At 39.7% G+C, this 24,043-nt stretch overlaps 1 protein-coding gene across 10 annotated transcripts in view; it reads left to right on the top strand.

The window, feature by feature from the left end:
* The window catches only part of SUPT3H (SPT3 homolog, SAGA and STAGA complex component), a 282,637-nt gene extending 259,080 nt beyond the window's left edge, over positions 1 to 23,557 (top strand). For 8 of the 10 annotated variants that reach the window (XM_075750450.1, XM_075750444.1, XM_075750448.1 and 5 more), the window contains one exon: positions 21,731 to 23,557. In XM_075750450.1, the coding sequence (XP_075606565.1) occupies positions 21,731 to 21,775 (45 nt within the window). In that variant the 3' untranslated portion in view covers positions 21,776 to 23,557. The remainder of the gene's footprint in view (positions 1 to 21,730) is intronic. The other 2 variants (XM_075750445.1, XM_075750451.1) reach the window with 1 other exon arrangement.
* Positions 23,558 to 24,043: the final 486 nt, after the last annotated feature.

Raw genomic sequence — 24,043 nt, 5'->3', positions numbered from 1 at the left:
TTTCCACTTTATGTTTTGATGCAATTCTGATTTTAAATGACAATTTTAAAATTGACTGACATTACCAACATGGGAGGTGTCGTGCTGCTGGCTTAAGATCAGTAATAAGTTAAAAGTTCCTTAGCACTTATGTTTTCTGAATTAATCCTGTGGTAAGGGGATAATTTATATACATAGTGGGTTTACAGGTGAAATCACTCTGAAGCCCCAAATCAGTGCCTAACTTTATGCATGTGGATGGTTATTACGAACTGATCTGAGAGGCTCTGGAGAAGGGGGCCATGATCATATGGGAATCTGAGGAAACAGTTTACTTCAGTAAAATATAGGTGCCTAGTTAGGACCTGACCTTTTGAAGAGCTGTCCAAACATTTACTCACTCTCACAACACCCTCATGAAGTAGAGGATAAATATTATCTCAATTTTATGGAACAAGAAGGTGAGCACCAAGAGAGTCTGGATTAAAACTCAGGAATCTGTGGCATGCAGTTGCTTGCTTAATCCATTAGACCACGGTGTTTGGTTTGTCAATAGTCCTGTGCTTTATGAAGTAGACAAAACCTTTAAAATACCAATTAGTTTAGATAGGCAGGAGTTCAGTTCTCTTTGCATAAAACAGAGATGAAGCTATTTCACATCATCATCATCATAGCCAAACGGTGAATTTTTTCCATATTTGTCTTAAAGTGAGGATTGCTCTTGAAGGTGTTAGTGTATCAAACAAACCCCTTCTTCTGGAGGAAGGGAGGCTCAGAAAAAGGGACAGTATTTCCATGTTAAATGTAGATCATCACTTCAGCCTTAATTTGTTAAAGCACATTGTTAGGGAAGCAGTGCTGTACATGTAATTCTCTTGGTGAACAGTTCTATCGTGTTTGCATACAATGAGTTTACATTTGGTTTATGCAGAATAGAATTTAGAAAGCCTTTGTGTCATTTATGGCAAGTCCTTGTGATGCTTTCTGTCACCCGTTAGTTGAAACAATGCTGAAAAGTACTGTGGAAATGACAAAGGCTACCACCATCATCTCTTCCAAACTGCAGTGGAACTGAAATGATACAGGACAAGAGGGCAAATGTTGAGAACTGGAAAAACAGAAAAACAGAGCAGCATGAAATGTCAAACCACATTTTTAAGGCGCTTTTTACTATATTTCCATAAATGCATGAGGGAATTATGTTGCAAATACTTGAAACTGTTTATTTTCATTTTTGGCTTGATTTTCTAGCATTGAAAAAACCATGTCTAATGATCTTGAGCATTCTTAAAGAAAAAAATTATATTTTACATAATGGTTTGCATGTGTGAGTTCCCTCTGGCAGGAGCACTATAATTAGCCTGTCGTCTCTCAGAGAAGAGACTATCTGTCTTAAAGATGCAACGGCGAGTCTTGGCTGCTAGAGCTAGGAGCAGAACATTGTGATTTTGTTAAAAGATAAACATTATCCCTTTTCACTTATTCATCTTTCTCCTCTTCCTGCTTCTTTGGCTCAAAGCTAGCCTGGAGAAGCAAAGGACAGCTGAGTACAAACAGTTTTCTTCCTTCCTCATTCAGCAAGCCATGGCGAAAGATCTTGGCTTTTTGACATCAATAACTTTGCTTCAACTCAACTTGGAGCTGTTTGGGCAGCCTTTCAAAAATAAAAAGGTACAATAAAAGGGGACTGAACTTCCTGTTTTACTCATAAAGTAGCAGATTCAGCTAAGGCATGCTTTCCTTTGGGATCATCCGTATACTGCCTGGGAGAGTCAAGGATGTGGAATATTATTCCTTTGCACAACTTTATTGTAGCTATTAAAAGACAATCAACCAGAATAGGGTGGTGGCAGACAGTGTTGTGTGTTTCAGTCTTTTGCGGTCTTGTTACTAAAGGAGAGTAATTTTGGTAGAAAGGCTTTGCTGCTTTTGGGTAGCCATGTGTGTCCTTGATCAGAGGAGGGGGAAGGAGAGAAGGAAAACTCAAAACCACCACAGAGTCAGAAAAATGTAACTGGTTTGAGCTGGCATAGCAGTGCTGGTGTGTGTTAACTCTTGGTATTATCATGCCTGAGGTTTCGTTTCCAGCATCGACAAAGAAAGCTGTAATACAGGAGATGATCACATATGGCATCCTTCCAGGCCCAACCGGTTACATTAGCAGGGACTGGGTAAGAAGGTGAGGTTTCCAGTGTGGACAGGAGTATACTGAATTTCATTTTGAAGACTGTCATGTACATATATCAGTCTATCAGAGAATGTCTTGATATGCTGGTGAAAACTAACTGCAGTGGCAAGGACATTTCTCCACGGATAATTACATATATATTATATATTTTTTTATATATATATATACACATATATATATGGCCCAGGTTCCTTGAGCATACCTGCTGTCAAATTCTTTGACTTGTGCCATGTTTGTTTATTCTTGAGTTTGCTTTGTGATCCTTCTGCTGTTGCTGTCCTTCTGCCCCTCTTCTCTCCTATGTTTTGTAATTTGTCTGAACAGTATAATTTTCTTTTCTTACTCCTTACAACCTTTCTCTCTCCACCCCTCTGCTTTCCTGATACTTTCCTTTGCCAAATAGTCAGAGATTTTCTCAATTCTGAGTTCCTATGTAAGCTATAATTTTATTCTATTATGAGTGAGCACTGCTACTGCAGGCCTGGAACTGATTACTGTTTGCATATATACAGCATCACCAGCCAAAGAGTCAAAGACCAAAGAGACTTACTGGAACCTTACAAGGTTTTCAAAATCACCTTGTTATTCTTTTCAGATTCCCCCTTTTGGGAATTTCTTTTTTCTTTCAGTTGTATCTGCAATTCAAAGACCAAGTTTATCTTTTTGCAAAGTTCTTCTAGATATTGGTTACCTTCCCAAAAAGTCCAAAACTTAAAATCTTATTTTAAATTAGCACCTATTTCCAGTCTTGGACATCCCCAAAAGTCGCTGATTAGATCAGCATGAATTCTGTCTGCTCTTTTCTGCAGTGTATTTCAGACCTTTGGATTGACAGACCTTTGCTGGGAGGCTAAGAGCAAAGTTTTTGTGTGTTTTATGTTGGTATTTGGCCCTGGTTAGAACAAATATTTTCATTGTTTTTTGAATATTTCAGTACTTTAGTTCTTCATTGCAGAAAGGAGAAATCACAAAAATAAATCAGTCCCTTGGAAAGCTGAAAATATTAGAAGCAAAAGAGAAAGGTATTTATTTTTTTTTATGAAAACACTAAAGAGAGGTTGTGCTCTACTGAAAGTGCATGCTGAAATTTCTCGTGATTGTTTTTCCCATTATAAAAGTTATATGCTACTATTGTGTTGTGAAAAGATGGGATAACTAGGAATTGTGATATAGCAGAGGTCATAGTGGCCAATCTGATAGCTCTTCTGCCTTTCAGCTCCTGGAAGTGAACACCTACAGGAAATATGATTTGAAAGATGGAGAAAACTGCGGTGAACTAAGACTGAAATAGTTCTTACTTCTGATGTGTCAGTCACTTCCGTAAAGATCTCTGTAATAAATCTTGGTTTGCCATGATCACCCATGCATTGACCTTTATACTCTTCAGGACGTTTCCTCCACAAAAATAAAAGGTGACCATTGATCTAGCCATCTTCTTGCTGCCTTTTGCTCATTTCTTGGTAGTTTCTGTCCCACACAGAAGCACTTATTTCTGACAATGGCACTGCTGGTCTGGCAGCCACAGAAAACAACTATCTATCTTAAGTGGTCTTGTGTGAAATTGCACGTCTCATTTTAAGTTTCCTTTAGCATAAAATGCTTAATTCACCTATATCTCTTGGACCTGGTAAATGGATGGAGGTTCTGAAGATGTATTCTTATTCTTCTTCCCTTGGACAGTATATTTGAGGTCATTGACTGGACACAAAGAGTTGCCTCTCAAATTTTGTGGAATAGCCATTTCTGCATCTTGAATTATGTTATTTATTAGGTCGTATTTGTTGTCCTTTTTCCATGTGAGTGTCTCCCGTTATCTTTTCTTGGCACTTCTCCTAGAAGCCCTTTGTTTTCTGACTTGGTCTTTTCAGGATGAGCCAGGCGAATTAGTCTACGATATTTGTTATTTCTTAAATGTAAGGGTACCACTGGGAAAGGGAACTCTATTGGCTGTGTTACCCTCTGATCACTGCCATTGTTCTTCACATTATGGATTAATACCCAGCTATTGTTCAACTAAATTAATTCCTCCAATTACTGTTCTCCTGAAACAGGAGCTAAAGCTTGATTTTCTATTCTCTGCTGCTGCTGGCGCGAGGTTCTTTCAAGTCAGGGGGAATTAATTTGCAAGTAAGAGCAGATGTGAAGAAGACTAATGGTTGGTGCTGACCCGACATGCACACGATGAGCATTTCAGCGGGGTTTACTTTCACGCTAGCACGAGGTCTAGTCTGGCTCCCTTGACTGAATGCCTGTTAGTGGTTGGAGTGCATCTTCTGATTTGGTTTTATCCAAAAAGAGTCCAGTTAGCGTGCTCTGAAATCATGCCACGGTGCAAACCGATGTGCAGTAAAGTGGGGATGAATGGGAGATTTGTTTCAAAATCGCACCCCTGATCCAAACTAAAATGCTTCCATAGATGTATCCTTTTGTACCTGACTCAGACATCTCAGCAAGTCCAGTAATGGGCTTATCTGGATCAGCCGGTGCTTAAATATTTCTGTGCATGTGGCCAAAAGGCTCCTTAACATCCCGATTGGACATATTCTTTACACGTTAATGTTACCATTGTTGTGGAGACAGTCATAATTGCTGTTCTTATAACTTGTATTTATATAGAAAAGTAATACCAGAGAAATTCAAGTTAGAAATTAGGCACAAGGAAATTAACAGTGGAACAAACTACCAAGTGAAGTTCTGCATTGTCTAGTTCTTGATGACTCCAAATAGAGGTCAAATGAATTTCTGGAAAATATGCTTTTGTTAAACTGGGTACTGGCCCAAAATAGGGGCAACTGGCTGAAATTCTGTGGTCTGTGGTACACAGGAGGTCAGACTAGATGATCTAATTTTCCCTTCTGGCTTTAAACGGTATGAATGGGAGCAATTCCCCTGATTACAGGACACTTCTGGCCATTCGAAACTGCAGGATCAAGCTGTCAGTTACCAGTAAAGAACATTTGCTGTTCTGCCATCAAATTAAGAAATTAATTTTAGGATATCAGATCGTTGTTTCCTGGTTTATCATGCGAAGGGCTTTGTGTAAGCAAGGAAAAAAACCCACCGCCTACATATAGCATGATTTAGGTTAGGGCAACTGTGTATTGTAAACTTAGCCTTTGGTATTGCTTATCACAATTCAGATTCAAAATCAGAGCTGAAATAGGACTTTGGTTTAGAGTTTTACTGCCAGGAAGGTTAACGGGTTATTGACAGCTTTAGGAATGAAATGTCAGGGAGGAAATTAGAGCAAACGTATCATGAGCCAGCACACAGCATGGCTGGTTTTAATAGACACGGCAGATCTTCTGTAGTAACGCCTCCATTAATAGTGCAGTTATCACTGTTTCCAGATGGCATGATCATAAACACACAGAGCTTTTGCAGGGACCTATAATTTATCCTGATCCCTTCCTCCCTGGATTCACCCAGAAGGAAGGCAAGTGGTACCACAGCCCACCCCAACTGGTTTTGGTTTTTGTTTTGGTTTGGTTTTTTTGCCAGGAAGTGTGGGGTGGGGGCAGGATTACATCTGGGGGTCTGTGGAGCCCACCAACAGAGACTGCTCCGAGTCTTTATTGAACGGGAACATCCACTGCCGTTCCCACCCACTTCTTCTCACTTCACTGTTTCACTTGTACTGAGCTGGTCCGTGCCCCATATTAGAAGGTACATGGTGCTCCTTTGCACCCATTTTAGACACTCAATCTGACTCTCCTTATTTTCTTTTTTTTCTTTAAATCAATGTTTTATTACCTAAGTACACATCCATTCTCAATAAGTTTCATTCAACTACTGCAAAATCATCATTACAGACTAAAACTTGGAAAATTAGGAAATAGGACATGTTTTTAATTGTATTATTGACAAAGCATATTTCTTGAAAAATTAATCAACGGCTCTAGGTGTCACAGTAAGTATGTGTTTGAATATACTTAAGAAGTTGAAAAATAAGGGGTGTCTCCTAAAGAAGAAAACTGCAGCAAAAATATGTTTTTCTCTTCCTATCAAGTAATATAAAGATGCAGCACTGTGAAAAACCATGTCTCTAAATATACTGAAATGATCCAATGTTCTTTTCAGAAGTCTCAGATCTTAATGTTTCTAGGAAGTAGGAGATACAGATGGCAATTTTTAAAACTTCCGCATTGTAAATGCATTAAGAAATTTTACACTTCTCAGTTTAGATCCCTGGGTTACCTAAGCAAGTGTATATGTGACAAAAGGTATCTACTTTTGGCCTTTAATTGTACAAAAGGAACAACATGCATTACCCGTGTTTTTCTTTGCTGTGTCTGTCTTATACATTTTGGAGGAAGAAGTGGGAAAAGAAAGAAGGAACCAGCTTCTACTAAGCTCTGTTTGGTTTTGAACTGTTTGGGTACTTCCAAAAAACAATTCTGAAGCCTTAAATCTTGCTTTCATCAAGAAGATGGTAATTCAAAATAGTTAACTGAATTCTGGTCAGTATAGCAGCAGGTCTTTTCATATCTTGCTTTTTGGTATTTGTAAGTAAATACACATGATTTAAAGAATATTTTATTTCAGTTATTTTGATGTGGCCTTTCACCTCTTTGACCTAGAAAATCTAGAGTACTTTAATAACCAATGTCCTTGTTAGAAACTTATTATGTGGCTCTTTTTGGAAAGGCAAGTTGACTATGTGGCATAGTGTAAGGAATTTTGATGTAATTTGTTTAGAGAGGCTGTTGCTTGACAAACCTTTTCTGAACTGGCTACATGGTAACTGAGAAATTGGAAGTCTCAGGGCTGGACTGGATAATGGACAATAGATGCTTTCACTTCTGTTCCCTGTTCAAATCCAATCTGTCAAAGATTGAAAATTGTTCCCTTTTCATACTGGGCAAGTGGCCTGTGAGTAATTAGTTGGTTGACTCTGCCTGGTGCCTGATAAAAATTTGCCCACAAGACAAAAATGCCTTCCATTTGGCACCCCAGCTGGTCGCTTCAGAAGCCAAAGTTGAATCAGCAGTCGTCTTTGCTATATTCTCTTCCAGATCAGGACCAAGATATTTTATTATGCAGTGTGGACATGCTTATTTTTGGTTGTCCCCAGTTTCATTCTCTGTAGCAGCTGTCGTAAGCACTACATGGTACATAGCAAAAAAGGATTGTTTGCTTTGGGGTGGATGAATGTCGTCCCCCCTGCAGAGGGCCAGGATCAAAGATTCACCCCATCAACAGCTCCCCTTGAGGAATAAACATCCCCCCCCAAACATACTCTGCTCCACAATATCTCTGCATTTGCTAAGTGCTATGTGAGACTTAGTCATGCATTTTCAGTTGAATCATGCCCAGCTAAAGACAAAGGGAAGGGAAATATTACAGCAATTACGTGACACTAATTTATCAAGGAAAAATAGAAGCTTGCTAGAAATGATGGCTTGTGAGTTCATCCAGTCTTGGAGGAGGGCAAACCTAGGGGCCTCCATTTCTGGGGCAGAAGCCCCAGATTTTCACAGGGGGAACATTTCCACAAAGGTGAAGTATTTTTGAGCAATTTCTTCAATGGATTAGGCACAAACATGCTTCTCTTTGACATGAAGGTAGTGTGTGCCTTTTTTTTTCCTCTCCCTCTTGCTTTCTTTTCCTTAAGCAAACTGAATAATTACAGCCAAAAAAAAGAAAACTGCATGCTTCATTTATATTTAACATCCAAGATTGAACGTAAGCTTGTGGGAAGTACAAAAACTCCCTCAAGCTTTTGAGGGTTCTAAGCCCTGGATGCCAACTGCTGGTGACTCCAAATTGATATTTATGATCCTCCTGCTCCTATATAGAAAAATCAAATTTCTCTTGCATGCCCAATGCCCCCTTTGGTACTGCTAAAACTCTTCTTCTGTCCTACAACTATAATAAGCGATAGATCAAATTTTCTATAGTTTCTGCAAGGACTGCTAATACAGTTGCAGAGCCAAAAGCTGGTCAGAGGAGGATGAAGTAAGTTTTGGATGGAATTATATCAAGACAGAGAAGCCCTTCACTTCTTTACAGAGGAGATGATGTCAGTAAGAGACAAGGGCCTGCAGAAATGAGCTTGGAAAGAAAAACAGTAGAGAGAAATGCTGGGCAAAAGTGAGTGAGAGTCATGACTTACGGAAAGATGGGAGAGTGGGCTGGGAAGCAAGGAATGAATAAACTGAACTGAGTTGCAGAGAAGGAAGGATTTTTAATTAAGGTGAAAGAGAATAGAGTTGATAATAAAGAACTAGAAAAAAATGCCAGTGATGAACTCTTTTGAACCAGACTGTAAGCATGACAAAATGGTGGTTTGAAGCACTAAGATCTTTTGAAGATGTGGTTCCCATTACAGGTGCTGAACATTTGGAAGTACAACTCTACTCTCTTAAAAATCCAGCTGTGCTTCTAAGTCCATTTTAATTACAGCTGTTATTATGTATTGATGGGACCAACACAAAGTATGGGGCAGCAGATCAATTCTTCACCCAAAGACTATCTGTTATAAAGGTGAACCTGTGATCCTGTGTATGTACCAGTGTGTAAAAAATAGGTCTAGCCCCTAGACTGAGGTGCCTCAGATTCTTCTCCCCTTAAAATCATGATCTTGTGTGAGAGAAAATTTTCCTTCCCACTCATAAGGATTTGAGGGATGAGGTGTTGAACCCGCTGCAGCATGATAATCTGCAGTAATCTCTGCCAAATTAATCTGTTTTTTTCCATTTCATCGTCTTAGCATCCGAAGGCTAGCCTGGCTTCTCTTGACCACTTACCCTTGAGTATTTGTGCGGTACGCTGGTACAATGGGAAGCTGAAGAGTCAAAATCTTCACCATAAATGGGCTACAATGGTGCATATTTCTGCCCTGTACAATGAAAATCAGCTTGTTCATTCACAGTACGTGCTGATGGAGGCTTCTGTGGAATATCATTTACAGCCGTGTTGTCTTTGTAGATGCCTTCTACGATGTGAGAACACTGATGAGTGGAGGGGGAAGGGGCCGACCTTCCACTTACCATATGGAAAACATCTGTAATGGGCAACATAGCTCTCTAAAGAAATGTGTTGCTGTTTCATAGTTTCTTCAAAGTATTATATAGACAAAAAGGTATCAGCTTGAATTTTTACTAGGGTTGACTGTCCCAGCCTCTAGAGTCATTTACCGTAATACCAAAGTATTCTTTTAAATGAGACAGGCAGTAATGTTTTACACTGTCTCACACAAAAAGAATGTAACATCAACTGGAAAAGTATAGAGTAGTCAAAGTGCTCCAAAAATAAAACAAAAGAAACAATTTCATGCCTTTTTATTGTGGCCCCTTAACTCTAGTCCTCTGAGAACAGCACTGATTGATGTCGGTGATGCAACCTAAAAATTAATGTCAATTACCCAAAACAAAATGCTCATAAGCAACGTTAAGGGTCTGATTTCAGTCCACAAAAGCCAGGAAATTCAGAGCTACTGGAGAGCCGAAAACCTGGATTTGACATTCCCGTCTTACCAACAGCCATTCTGCTGGGGGGAAGATGAGAAACAAAGAAAAAGGGAGTTGCACCATTACAATAAATAATGTGACTGAGACAACACACTCTCTCTTTGCCGAAGTTCAGATCCACTGGGTCCCATTAGCTTTAAGACCAGGAACTGCAATGTGTTCTAGGTTTGGGGCTGAATAACTCCCCTACCACCTTTCTGCTTTTTTTAATATAAACAACTCCTTTATTGCTTTAGTAGCAATAACATTTAATGAAACCTAACTCTTAATTTACAGTAATTATTTACTGTTCTTGTATTTCCAGCCATCGGAAGTAGGGGTGTTGCTGTCAGCATGATTAGCGCATGTTATGTATTTGATGCAATAATTGTGCATCCAAACGGGATCGGCCCCACACTCTTTGATAAATGAACATGCAGTAATCGAGCTGTTCTGGTGTCAGCATGCACACAAATCAAAATGCTCTAACATCAAAGAAGTACTTATGAAAAAACTTTCATACAGGATTTAAATATTCCTCAATGTTATTAAAAAAATATGGGCTGCGATATCATGAAAAGCCCTTGATGGAGTTACAAGCGGGTAATCCATCTCCCTATTCGTAAGCCTGTATTTAATGACTGAACAATGGCAATCAGCCAGAAGAATCTCATGGCCCGACCAGTTTGTTTTCAGACGAGTATCGGTTTTATAGATGTGCATATAAATGTATGTCTTCTGTAAAACTGGATACAAAAGAAAAAGATGAGATTGAAGAAGAGAGAGTTTGATGTGATGGGTCAGGCTGATGAGATATTGTTTGTTAATAGCATTGATCTGTCCTAGCATTTCAAAATAAGTTTCATTTAAGTAAAAAGTGTGCCATGGCAAGTAATGTGTATAAGTGGGTCTATGGAGAGTGAATGCAATGTGAAAGTTCAGAGTCCACCTAGTTATTTCATTTTCTTCGCAAAGTAAATATCATTGCCCCCTCTACAGACTGATCAATCTGAAATGACTAAAAGGAAATTTTAGTCAATTCTAGGAAGGACATTTTGGAATTCTGCTATTCTCAGCAACTGTCAAGTGTCTCTGTAATGGGCCGTTTTGCCAAGACGTTAGGCAGGTAAGGAATAGACGGACGGAAAGACAGCTGGAAAGTTTATAGATAACTTGAGCCACACGTTAGAGAGAGTAGAAGTCTATCTTGCCTTGTGAACCAGTTTTTCCAGCATATGAATGTGGATATAATGTCATTTAAAAAGTAAAATTAACAAAAAAGTCTGGCCTTCCTTGGGATCCCAAGTTTCTTGGTACATCCTTGCTCCTTATAACTTGCCAGAAGCTCTTTGAAGGAGCACCAAGGTCTGTTTTCTGTACCGGCTGCCTTACCCAGCAGCTTGGATGGCTTTGAGCATTCTTCACATGCTGGCCAATGTGCCATTAGCACTGTTAGACCCCTGTCTAAATATCAGAGAATCACAGAATGGTTTGGGTTGGAAGGGACCTCAAAGCCCATCTAGTTCCAACCCCCCTGCCATGGGCAGGGACACCCTCCACTAGACCAGGTTGCCCAAAGCCCCATCCAACCTGGCCTTGAACACTGCCAGGGATGGGGCATCCAGAGCTGCTCTGGGCAACCTGTTCCAGTGCCTCACCACCCTCACAGGGAAGAATTTCTTCCTAATATCTAATCTAAGTCTACCCTCTTTCAGCTTAAGGCCATTACCCCTTGTCCTATCACTCCATGCCCTCGTAAACAGTCCCTCTCCAGATTTCCTGTAGGCACCTTTAGGTACAGGAAGGTGCTATAAGGTCTGCCTGGAGCCTTCTCTTCTCCAGGCTGAACCCCAACTCTCTCAGCCTGTCTTCATAGGAGAGGTCCCTCTGCCCTCTGATCAACGTCGTGGCCTCCTCTGGCCTCGCTCCAACAGGTCCATGTCTGTCTTGTACTGGGGCCCCCAGAACTGGACACAGTACTCCGGGTGGGGTCTCAGGAGTGCAAAGTAGAGGGGCAGAATCTCCTCCCTCGACCTGCTGGTCACACTGCTTTTGATACAGCCCAGGACATGGTTGGCTTTCTGGGCTGCAAGCGCACATTGCTGGGTCATGTTGAGCTCTCACTAATCAATACCCTCAAGTCCTTCTCCTCTGGGCTGCTCTCAACCCATCCTCCACCCAGCCTATAGTTGTGCTTGGGATGATACCTGAAGGAGTCTGTCTGTCCTGCAGGTAGCCACTGCTAGGAACTGCTGGGAAGAGACCCAGGATGACTCACCTCCAGGGCACATCTTGGGGCAGCAGAACCAATACGTGTAGCTTGGAAAACTTTGGGTCTGCAGCATGGGTGGTAATTAGGAGGAGACTCTCCTTTTCACATGGCCCCACTTGCTCTTTTGCAAATGAAGCTACCCACAGTTGAGTTCTGCATACGCTAGGCATGTGTCAGCGTTGAGATCCTAATTGCAGGCTGTCAGGAGATAGTGAGCAGGGCCACTATCACACAGACCAAATCAGGGGATCGGGTATTGTTCACAGATGACCGGATCGTTCCTGTTACCGATTTTTTTCCTTCTCTTATTTGCTTTGTATATAATGAAGAAATCTGTTTGTCATACTACTTTCCTTTCCACAGCCTTATGCTTAGATCTGGCTTGAAAGGGATAAATGTGTCATTACTTTGACATGGCTGGCCAATACTAAAATGGGTCGTTATTTAAGGGAGGAGCATCTTTCTGTGATTATCACCAATTGCAAGTAAAGTGATAACTGTTCAAAGGAATTAACTGCTCTGCTTTATATTTTTTACGAGCACATTGCATTCTTTGCATAAGGATTAGGACATCCTGCATATAATTAAAGAATAAACTCTAATTGCCTAAATTATAAATACTTCCCATCATCAAAAATCAAATAATTGTATCACAATATATCTTGATTAAAGTTCAAATTAGGGATGGAGCATTGTTTTGAAGGATAAGGGCATCTGGCTTTCATACTTCGTGGACCATTTTTTAAGTTAGGATTTGATCCTGGTCTTCAGAAGTTCAGGAGGGACCAGAAAATGTGTTTTGATTTGGGGCTATTTCTAATATAAATGTCATAAAACCTGGTAGTGTACAATAATTTATTCTGCTGCTAAAGTATTGTTTTAAACTGCCTCAGCACTTGGATTTTTTCTCCAGTGTGTTGCAGAAATACACGTGAAAGATCGATTGGATGCCATTCTGCAGCTTAATCCTAGGTAATTTATTCAGTTTTACCTGAGAGAAAGGTCCAAATATATGTTCTTCTGGCTTTAATCAGTCCAACTACAATTGATTCAACTTTTGCCTGAATAAGGAGTGAGTAAAAACTGAGCGAGAGCCTCAAGATTTGGCTCTTATTCATTAACCTCAGGGCAGACTTCATTTTGTATGATTTTTAAGCTATTAAAATGTTGGTTGGCTTCCATTTGAGCTCGAATTCCTAATATCACCAAATAATTATGTGTAGATGATGAAATGAAAAAACAGGCATATAGTCTCCAAACGCACATTTCAGTCTGGGTGGCTGAAATGGCTCATAACATTCAATGCATGAAAATGGGGTGGATTGAATAAATTAGCAGAATCACAAAAGGAAACCACTATAGGAAATAGTTTTACACGTGTAATCACTGAAATACTCTAGTGAATGTGTCAATCTGTACTGAATAAATATATTTGTTTATAGACATGCTCTGTATTAGCTTCCACTCTTTCACAGCACTTTGCCAAACAAAATCCCACTAGAAGTAGGATGTTCGCACCCGAGTAGGAGTTTCTTGGATAAATATTTTTTCTATATTGAGACCAAAACCACTTCTACAAATTTCAGACTTTGATTGAAATAGTATATTTCTTTTGCCTTTTTTTTTTTTTTTTTTTTCCTTTTTTTCCTTCCCATCTCCTCCACTGGCAACCACTGATGCATTACCTTAATTCCTCTTACCTCCCACCGCTCCGGTGAGCAGGCGCCCCGCTGCAGACAGAGTGCATCAGTCAGTAAGGAGCGTGGCTAGAAGTGGCCGCACCCGAATGCCGCCACCGGCAAAGGGCCTCGGAGCCTGAGAAAATTTCTCTGTTTACAGACTGACTCTCTGCTCTGCGTTGTTGGTTGGGTTCTCATTTCCCCGGTGAAATGCGAAGGGAGAATAGAGATGCTGTGCCTTCTGCAGGGAGCATTCACAGGATGCTTTCAGGGGGTGGGGGGAGAGAAGTATGTTGCAAAATGTCATTAAGTGCTCCTTTTTATTATGATTTCGACAGTTTTAAGAAAAGAATGTAGGTGAACGATCTTGTTTTGCCCAAATGATTTAATTTATTTCAAATACCTGCTCCTCCTATCCAATAACTGCCAGTTCCAGCATCCATTTCTGTACACCTGGTATTTTAGTCGTTACTATGGAAGATATAATGTAATGAAAATAAAAATTATGGAATAGCATACAGCATTTTCAAAACACTGTGTATTAGCTCTGTAATCAAGCAATCCTCAGAGAAGGTTTTCAGTGAATGATAATATTTCTGTTTCAAAGGCAGGGGACATTGAAACACTGAGACATGAAGTGGTTTGTCTGAGGCCACACAGCAAGTAAGTGTCAGAGCTGGGAGCAGAGCCCAGCCCTGGCTCCTGCCCTTGTGCTCAGACAACCGTAACACACCATATTGTTTCCAAATAAATTCACTAAAATTCGTATGCTGAGCTCGTGAACAGTAGTGACATGGAGGGGGGGGTTAACCTCTTCTGTCACTTCCTACAGAAAAAATCCTGAGCCTCCACAGCAGTAGAAGGAAACTTTAAAAAGGCAAGAAAAGCCATCCCTGGAGAGAGGGAGCCATCCAGGTTATTTCATGCTGAATTACTCTCAGGTTGAAGGAGTTTTTATTAGTAGTGGTATATTTTCACATGGGAGTGATGTGACTGTGCAGTGCCCTGAGTCATAAACCAGAGGTTTCAGTACCTAACCATACCTAAAGTCTTTTCTTTGTATGTCTCAAGGCTTCTAGCTTTAACTTAATTCTCAGACATAATCAAGTTGCCCGCATACATTATTGCTGCTGTACAGCTAAAGCAGCAAGTTGAGACACATCAGAAGAGGAGACGTTGGCCGCTGAGCAACTCAAAGTGTTTTGACCAGTTTGAAATATGGCAGTAAAATTATTAGTGAACTAATTTTGATGCTCATGAGGAGATCAGGGATACTTAGGAATTACTGCATTTCTGTTGCGGTGGGGGGATTAAGCTTTCCCAATTACGCTGGGGTCCAACAAGGTCATATCCATCAAGGTCTGATGCCTCATGGAGACCTGCTGTGTGCTTTGCCAGTAGCATGTCATGGGCAGACAGTGATGAGCCATTAGACCCACGGCAATAATAACTTGCTGGATTTCGGCTTGCTCCACAAGAGAAGCAGCCTACTCCCTCGGTCCAGGGAAGGGTGGTGAATGGAGCCCAGCTGCAGGTTTTGCAGCCTGCGGGAAAGAATTCCTCTCTCTGTGAACGGAGAGCAGCGTGCGGTTGAAGTAGGGCTCCAGAGAGGAATTTCTATCAGTGTACTAAGCAGCGCCACCTTTTCTCTGACAACTAAAAAGAGTTTCTTGCTCTCAGACAAATACAGCCTATTAAAGTTGGTGGCAGTGATGGGAAGAACTTTGCGAAAATATGTTTGTTTTGCAAAGCTGGCTGCCAAGTATTGTTTTATAGTTCCAGTTTTTCCTTCTTTCTCCACTGTTTACAGTACCCTCTGAGAAACTTAAAATGATCTCTCTCTCCCTACCAATTTTGTTCTTTTTTTTTCTTTTGGCAGACGTTGGTACCCCACTCCCACACCCCAGTTCTTGCTGCAACAGAAGCCATGATCCTTTTGCCTTGTTTTTCTTTCTTATAATACCAGCTCAGCCCTGAGAATAGCGTTTGCTAGTTAACTGCAGCATCGCAAATTTGGCCAAATGAGCTGAAGAACAGCAGTACAAGCCCTACATTTTGTTCTCCTTCTGGTGGTATTGCATGAGGTGTCGGAGAAATGCACTTGGTCCTTGTTTTTTCAGAGGTCCTCAGTTTCCATCAGCCTCGGGAATATCATTATTCCCAGTAGCAGAGAGCAACAATAAAAAAATTGTGTAGGTGAGATCTAAACTATGTTCTTTAACAGACTTGGATGATATATCCTGGATATATCCTGTTCCTGGACACAGCAGCACAGTTTTATGTGATTACTGAAAAAGTTCATGCCATTGGCAGATAAAAGGTAAACCAAAGCCCAGAACTGACTTCGCTGGAAAGCATTTTGTTACAGGCTGTTGAAGGGTCGTTTACTGAAGCAGTGCTTTTATCAGTGCATGATTTTTGTGGTCGCCTACATAAAGTGTGCTGGTGACCTCGGCCACCATCCTGGAGGGCAGGTACTCACAGTGTGGAAGCCGCTGCTGTCGCTGGGTGGCTGAAGACTCAGGGAACCGACTGGAGGAATAAAGTTGTTTTGTTGGTGTTTCTTACACCTAACTCTGGTTTCTCGGCGGCTAGTTTAAGCACAAATGTGGTCGTACTTCCAGAGGGACCGTTACTGTATGGATAAATGGATGCTGTAGCTCTCAGCACATCGGTCTGGCCCCATCATAAATGAAATCCATGAGATCTCATGAATACAGCAGGGCAGATCATCCAGAGCATCGTACAAGTTCATCATCTACTAAACCTGTGTGATCATAGATGTATATTTGGGATTTGTTATTCAATATTGACCACGTACTAGACATTATTTACATGAAACATTCCCTCACCCTCTGAGTAATATCAGACATCTGTGCTTTGGCTAGTGATTAAAGATGGGTTTGCAGAATTAGAGCCTTCAGTGCTATTGTTTTAAATTGGAGAGAGAATTATGCGTTACATTTCTTTTGTAACATGTATGCACTTTTAATAAGAAGGCTTTATATCCACACAAATGTATTTAAACTTAAACAGAAGCAACTAATTCTAAACAACTTAGGGATTTTCTTTTCTAAACAATGTTGCTTATACTTTGCCTCCTGAACTAATTATTATTTTAATCTCTAAATAAGATGACACTTCTTTACATGTGGTTTGTCTATGCAGGCTGGGAAAAATTAGGGGAGTAACCTTTTAATCACAGGGGCTTTAATGTAGATGTTTTTATGTACAAAAAGCTATGAAGCTGTCCAGGATGACTTGTTTGATATTATGGCAGGCTAATGAAATTTCAAAGTTAGCATTCCCCAAATAAAATGGAAAGAAGACACAGGGAGAAAAGGAGCAGATTTAAAATTAGAGAATCTTTGTGTTTTATGGGTTCCAGGTTATTTGGAATGGAATGAAAGTTAATGCTACATCCTTTTTTCCATCATGCCAGCCAGTGTCTGATCCAAGAATGTCTCTTATTTAAAGGGCAGGGCTCCCTCCACTGTTCTTAAATAAAGGCTTTCACTGTCTGAGATCCAATCCTCCCTGATTTTCACAGTAACATTGTAAGACTGCATGAAGAGAATTATTTAATGAAAAGAAGTTTTGCATATGATTCCCCTATCTTAAGCCTGTTCAAGTCATATGGTTCGATTTACATTTATGCAAATATCAGAGAATAGAGTAAAATTACCAAAGGAGGAAAGGACTGTGGCATGTCACAAACAAGATGTGCCTATTTGTATTTATGTTTGCTAATGGAGTTCAGCCAGGACTTGCTCTTTGATTTTGATGTCTCTGTCTGCCATTCCACTTTCTGCATTGTAATTAAACCACTTGCCCACACACATACAAGAGGACACCAAGAAAGGGAGACTTCAAGTTCTAAAAAAGCTGTTCTGTAACTTGCTTATACAGGACCTATAATTCAGGATTTATCATCTTTAAGTGATACAACAGACCTGCGGTATGACATTGTGCCTTAGCTTCAATGTAAGCAGAACTGCAGACTTAAACCAATGGAGGATTTGGCCCAATAAACTTTAGTGTCTAGGATGCCCGCTGGAGATGTTTTGCGCTAGACTTTCCAAATTTTATCCCAAATAAGATTTAAACATCAGCCTACTCAAAAATCACAGCTGTTTCTTTCTCTTGCCAAACTTACTTCTTTCTCATCATGCTACAGCTGTGAAATTACGCACTAGTGTAAATTGTTAACTGGAAACCATTTCTAGCTAAGGTGCCTGCTCAGAAGTCTTAGTTTTCTAATCTGATACATTACCTAATTGAGGAGTACTCACATCTTCAGGTTTGGCTGGGACCAAATCACAGCTTCAGTAAATCTTGTGTTAATGAACACACGATTAGCTGCTCCTAAATTGGTCCTATGAACTCTTCAGTAAACTGTTTCATTTCATGTGACCTACTGAGGGGACAGGAGTTTTGCTGCCTTTTTCATGGAGCAGTTCTTTGTGGTCCTTGATATTACGCTACCTCGGGCTACCACTACAGGAGAGAAATGGGACCAAAAAAGAGAGTAGAAAATGGATGGTTTTTCATTAAATTTGAGGAGTTACTTGACCAAGGCCTCTTGCTTCCTTTTTAAGCTGTTTTAGTTTTCCCTTCTTTCACCAAACTAAGGGCAAAGTGTGATCTTGCTTTTAGGTGACTGACAGCAGTGAACACTGCTCATCTTTTCTGCTTCATTGTACTTCCTTTCAGACTGTTGGAAAAAACGCTACCTTCATTTCTTAAATAATGATAGCATTCCCAGAGGAGATCTTTATATCAGAATCCAATGTACTTTGAGAACTTGAAGGAGCAACATTTTCAAGGTAGGGTTCGGGTTCTTTTACTACAGGCAAATAGAGGATGCCTGAGAAGCCATGAGAAGGTTCTTCACATGGTGCCTAGATGGGCTGGGGTCAGGACTGAGAAGTAGAGGACTAAGCAGCAAAATCATCAAGCCTCTCCCCTAAATGGGAGCAAGTGGCAAGAGTGGACTGGGCAAGATTAAGGTCATCTTTCTGCCTTCACGTTGGTTCAGCCTGCTTAGCCTCTGGTTGTGGATAGCAGCAATCTGTCCTTTCACCTTTAATGGGATCAGAGAAGGGGATGCAAAAGTAGCAAGAAGAGTTTCTATGAGAGCTCGATTGGCCAAACAAGGTTATATCAACTTTTCCGAGCATGGAATCCATTCTGGGAAAGTGAACTGTGTAATTTGTGCCAAGCTAGGTGATTCCTCATGTCTAAAAGGTGGTCCCTTGACCACCCACATAGTGGGTACAGTAACAGGCTGATGGACCTCCAGTCATGGCAAAGAGTCAGCCCACAGCAGGAAAAATCAAAGCGCAGACTGGTAGACAGTAAATTTTGAGAGAGAGCATGTAAAAAATTTGGATGCACTAGGCAATTTTCCAAAAAGGGCTCCAGGAGGGACCATGGGCTTATGTTATCTGCTGACATTGGGCTATAGGAAGACATATCCAGCAAAATGGGTACAGCTATAGCTTGCCATTTTAACCTCATATCAAGAGTCTGCATCATCCTCTATCTGTAATTCTGAGCCAAATAATCATATTAAAAAAAAAAAAAATACTGCCAAAGTGTCATAAAGCACCCAAAAGTGTCATCCAAACCCTTTACATTATATCAAAACCACATTAAAATGACTGCCACATACATATAAACTCTCTATTGCAAGGGCACACACATGCAAGTTTTATAAAAAACATCTTGCTGTTTCTCTTCACAATTCTTGGCATGTAAAGATATGAGATATGTCTTTTGGTATCACAAATTCAGTGGTATATATCTTAAAGATATATGGTATAACTCAGAACTATGGGATGACTGTAAAATAGTTTTGCTATGCATAAAAGCATTTTTGAGTTTAACCTTTATTGTCTAGTAATGGATCAAAATAAGAATGAAGTGTTATCTTGTTATCAAATGGGATGAATCAAACTCCCTCCTCTGAAATACTGATTTTCCAAACAGTTACCTTTAAGCTGAGGTTGAAGGTAAAGATTGTTTCTGGGTAAAATGCTTCAATTTGTGGCTAAATTCTAAATATGCATATATCAGAATCACTTTCTCTGGCTTGGGAAGGAAAAATGTGTTGTTTTCATTATTGCTCAACTTCAAAATGGCTTAAGGAATTTTGTTGGTCCTTTCCAAAAAAATTGAACTTCAGGCAGAGATTAAAGTAGAGGAAATTTCAGCCCAAGGGCAAATGTTTCAGAAAGTTTAAAGTATGTGAAACAGGGAGTTAAGTAGGAAATAGTTTTCAATCCTAACTATAGCCACAGCAGTTATAATATATTGCTAAATATAGACTGGTGGGTGTGTCCAACTTTCTGAAGGTGTTATCCTCCCTCCTCTGAAACTTGCTTCTAAAATGACCTTTTCAGGGATATAACTAACCGTATAATATTGCCCATGTTGGAGAATGTTAAACTTCATTATTTCCCAGGTAAGCCCAGCCAAGCCCAACTTTGCTTTGCAACCAAAATTCCTTTTGCAAAATTCAACCTTTTATCTTTCATGTGGGTCCAACTTTATGCTTGGGTTCATTTATCTTCAAGCAAACTGCACAATAGCCCTGAATATTTTGTTTATGTGTTAAAGGTTGTCACTTGGGTTATAAAGCTCTGTAAAAATATCAGGGTCAAAGAGCTAAAAACATTACTTTTGCATCAACTTCAAGATGCCAGCCATAATGGTTTGGGCAAGACACAGATCCAAACTCCCTTGGACTTGCTGCTTGTGGTTGTGGGAATATATTGGATCCTTTCAAAATTATTGGCTAGTCTGTTTTTGTGCATTTCATGTTTGGGTATAGCCTTTGGATTTTTTGTTGTTGTTGCTTGCGGTGATACTGTCATGTCTGATGACTGGCTATATATCCCAGAGCTAATAGTCTGCTCTTTGACTTTAATGGCATATGCTGCTAGATCTCTATATTGAAGTATGGTGTTAATGTAAAGGATGCTGTAATGAACATCTTGTACATATTTCCTTTTGCATATTCAATGTCTGTAAATGTCTGTCTGAATACATGCTTGCTGTTTTTGAAACCATTTCCTTACAGTTCAGTATAAATGCTATTTATATACAAAGTTGTTTGAGGTTATCCTTTGCTCTTAACGATACTCTGCTAATTCTAGTTTGAGAGAGGAGAAATTGATCTTGCTGACATTGATTAGGAAATTGGTAGCACTACTAAAAATGGTAGTTATATATGGCACTTCCTAAGTGCTTGAATGTAAGAAGTACAAAATAAATCTGATGAAGCACTAACTGTAATGAAGCAGGTGACTATATTTTCATTTTCAAACCTGAATGACTGTTGAAGGTGAACCAAATAAAGCAAAAGTATTTAAACTATTGTCCTTTTTGAAGACATCATTAAGATCACACAAAAAAAGCAATAGATTTTTAAACTGAGTATATCCCCTTAAAATATAGGGTTTCCAGTGTGCCTGAGATATAAAGGAATAGTTTCCTATATTGATCGAAAAAGAGATGTTAAAAATGCATGAAAGGTATTTTAGTAAGACAGTGTCACAGGATCTTTTAAAATTCTTTTCTCAACTGCCATTTAACTCTTGTGCTTCTTTACCATTGGAAACACTTGATCCCAGGTTACAATATATGGGATATCAAATTATTTTGTACTGACCAGAGGGTCTTTAAGATTCATTTGGTTTTGGGGGTGTGGGGATTATACCAGTGTCTGTTTACATAACTTTAGACTCAGACTATAAATTAGATTTGGAAAACTGTAATTATTCAGTAATTTATAGGCTATTAAGATAGGTTAGAAATTATTCTTGAACATAGTGAATAGAGAACACATGCTTATAAAGGACAAACAGATTCAGCATGATAGTGTATTTTTGGCCTCATCTATTTTGCAGGCAATTAACAAAATAGGATGTTACATTTTTGCATATCTCTCGCTCTCCTGAAATAGAGTCGCTAACCACTTGTTAACCACACTGATTTTTTAATAGACAAAGTGGTTGCTTATAGCTTCCCCACCAGAAATGTTCAGATTAAGCACACTATTAGATTGCAGCCAGAATAGTCTACAAAACAGGAAGAAAGCCTTGCCTTTCTCTCTGCCTTCTTCCCTTGTTTAAGTTGATGTGATAATTCATTACAGATTTTCTCTTGCTTTGACAGAGTGCCTACCGCAGAAACGGGATGACTTTTCTCGCCTGCTAATATGGATGTGGCTGCAGCAACAGGAAAGACAGTGTTATATTAAGGTGATTTTCTTTTCCCCTCCATGGAAGGAAAAAAAAAAAAAATACAAGCTCCAATGTCTCCGTGTACCAGTGAGTGGGCTGGTTTGTTGTGACTATCTGCTGGCTGACTCTGTCTCTTTTTCCAGCCCCCTCAATCGTTATTCTTGTTTACTAGCTGGAACATTTAGCTAATTAATGGCAGGATGTTTGGGATAGCGTGTAGGTGGACAAGAATGCAGATCAGACAATGCTGAAGTTTGCAGGGGACTTGCTGATGTCAGCCTCTTTCTCAAATGCGATGTCATTTTTATTTAAGTGTTTGGAAGTCTGTATCTTCTCCTACAGACGTTGTTTTGTAAAGCAGGATGGGGCAGAAAGAGGCCAGAGATAGACTGGGTTATGTAGGTTTATATAGGTTATATAAAGGTTATATAGGTTTTCCTTGTGATTTTTTTACAGAGAGAAAAACTGTTTTCCGCTGTTTTCCACTATTTTCCACTGATTCCTCACAACTTATTTTTAAGTGTTCAGACAGTGTAACACAGTTTTTTTGATGAGAGTAATAGTGAGTTCAGATCCAAACATATTCAGGAAAAAAGTTCAGGTAAACTATACTTTACCGGTTGGAGACTTGTCTTTTTGCAGACCCAAGGATAGGCTAAGCGATCAGCCCCAAACTTTCAATATTTACATCTCCTAAGGCTCGAGCCATCGCTCTCTGAAATCAAAGAAATCACACCTTCAGAGTGATTTGGCACTGGATTGGGCCCCTATTCTGAAAAATACACCCTGAAGTATTTAAATAACTGTGTCTGTCTCAGTGGTTCTAGGCAAAGGCTTAACGTTACGTACTTGCTCAGCGTTTGCTTCAGGAAGCAGATGTTGTCTCTGTTGTTGACAAAGGCAGCGTTACTGTTGGATTTGGTTAAAGAAGAAACGGGCTCTTTTTTGCCTTTTTTTTATATTTTAGTTCACGTTGTTTGTTTTCAGATTTATTTTTCAAATCTCAGTCCCTCCCTCTATGCTTCTTCCCGTCCTCTGCTCCTCCAGCCTTTGCTGGCCTCGCAAACACATTCATTTCTTCCCATAAAAACTGTACAAATATAGAGCTAACCACGATGATGCCTGACCAGAGAAAAGGGCTCATGCTTCAGCCCGTCACCAGGATCTCCAGGCACGGACTGCTTGTGTCCCTTTGGTACCCCCTTGGCCCCGGGGTCTGCTTCAACCGCTCTTAGCCCAGGCTTGAAATCTAACTTAAACCTCAAATTAAGACAGAGCACTCAAGGGATCGAGAGGAGATTAGCAAAATATTACTTTTATATAGCGAAGCCGTCTTCCTCTTTTGTGCTTAGTATGTGAGGTCTTAATTTTTGCTCCCACTGTATGCTCTTGTGGTCATTTGTAAGTGGTTTTGTTGCTCTGCTTTCCTGGGCTTGCTTGCAAAAGCCTTTAAAATATATATATATTTTAAATAAACACAAAAATGTCTCTTCTCTTTGCAACCAAAATATTGTAAAAATGAACTTTGTACATGAAATGTTACTGCCATTCACAAATTGGTTTTTCGGGTTTTTTCTACCTGTTTAAGCTTCTGTTTTCTGGAATTAATCTGTGTGTAAAGGACTAAAAGTAATGTGTACAATGCAGTGTATTAAATGGGGGGTGGTGGTGGTGGAAGTTTTCTGATGTTCCATCTGTGCTTCTTGAAATATATGATTAAACTTTTCTTTTTATCATCACTCTTATTTTTGTTGGCGTCCTTAATCATGGAAAATTATATGCTTGCATAAACATCCAGACTTTTTAAAAGGACACCAGCATTTATTGTATTTGGTTTCGATCTGCAGGGATATAGACAGAAGAAACCGTTTCAGGCACTGGGTACTGGAATCAAAATTCCTTCCGTCGCTGTATCTCTCCCAGATTTTACATTTTAAAATATGCATAAGCAGGAAAAATACTGGCACTTATTTTTTACTGGTCTACTTAAAGTCCCAGAGAATGAAGACTCAACATACATTTCTCTCAGAAATATGACAGATCATGTTTTTGTTGGTCTGCTGTATGTTTGTCTATCTTGAACAGTTTGACAGGCAATTATTTATAAAATCTGGGTTTGCCCAGTAAACCCATATAATAACCTTTCACTTCTCTGCACAAGTCAGTGAGCTGAATTTAGAGTAAAACAAGGTAGGTTATGTCTCCCTATCTTGGACTAACACAGT

This window comes from Balearica regulorum, chromosome 3, assembly GCF_011004875.1.
Source record: "Balearica regulorum gibbericeps isolate bBalReg1 chromosome 3, bBalReg1.pri, whole genome shotgun sequence".
In the NCBI taxonomy this organism is placed as follows: Eukaryota; Metazoa; Chordata; class Aves; order Gruiformes; family Gruidae; genus Balearica; species Balearica regulorum.
This window is presented reverse-complemented; position numbering and strand designations above follow the sequence as displayed.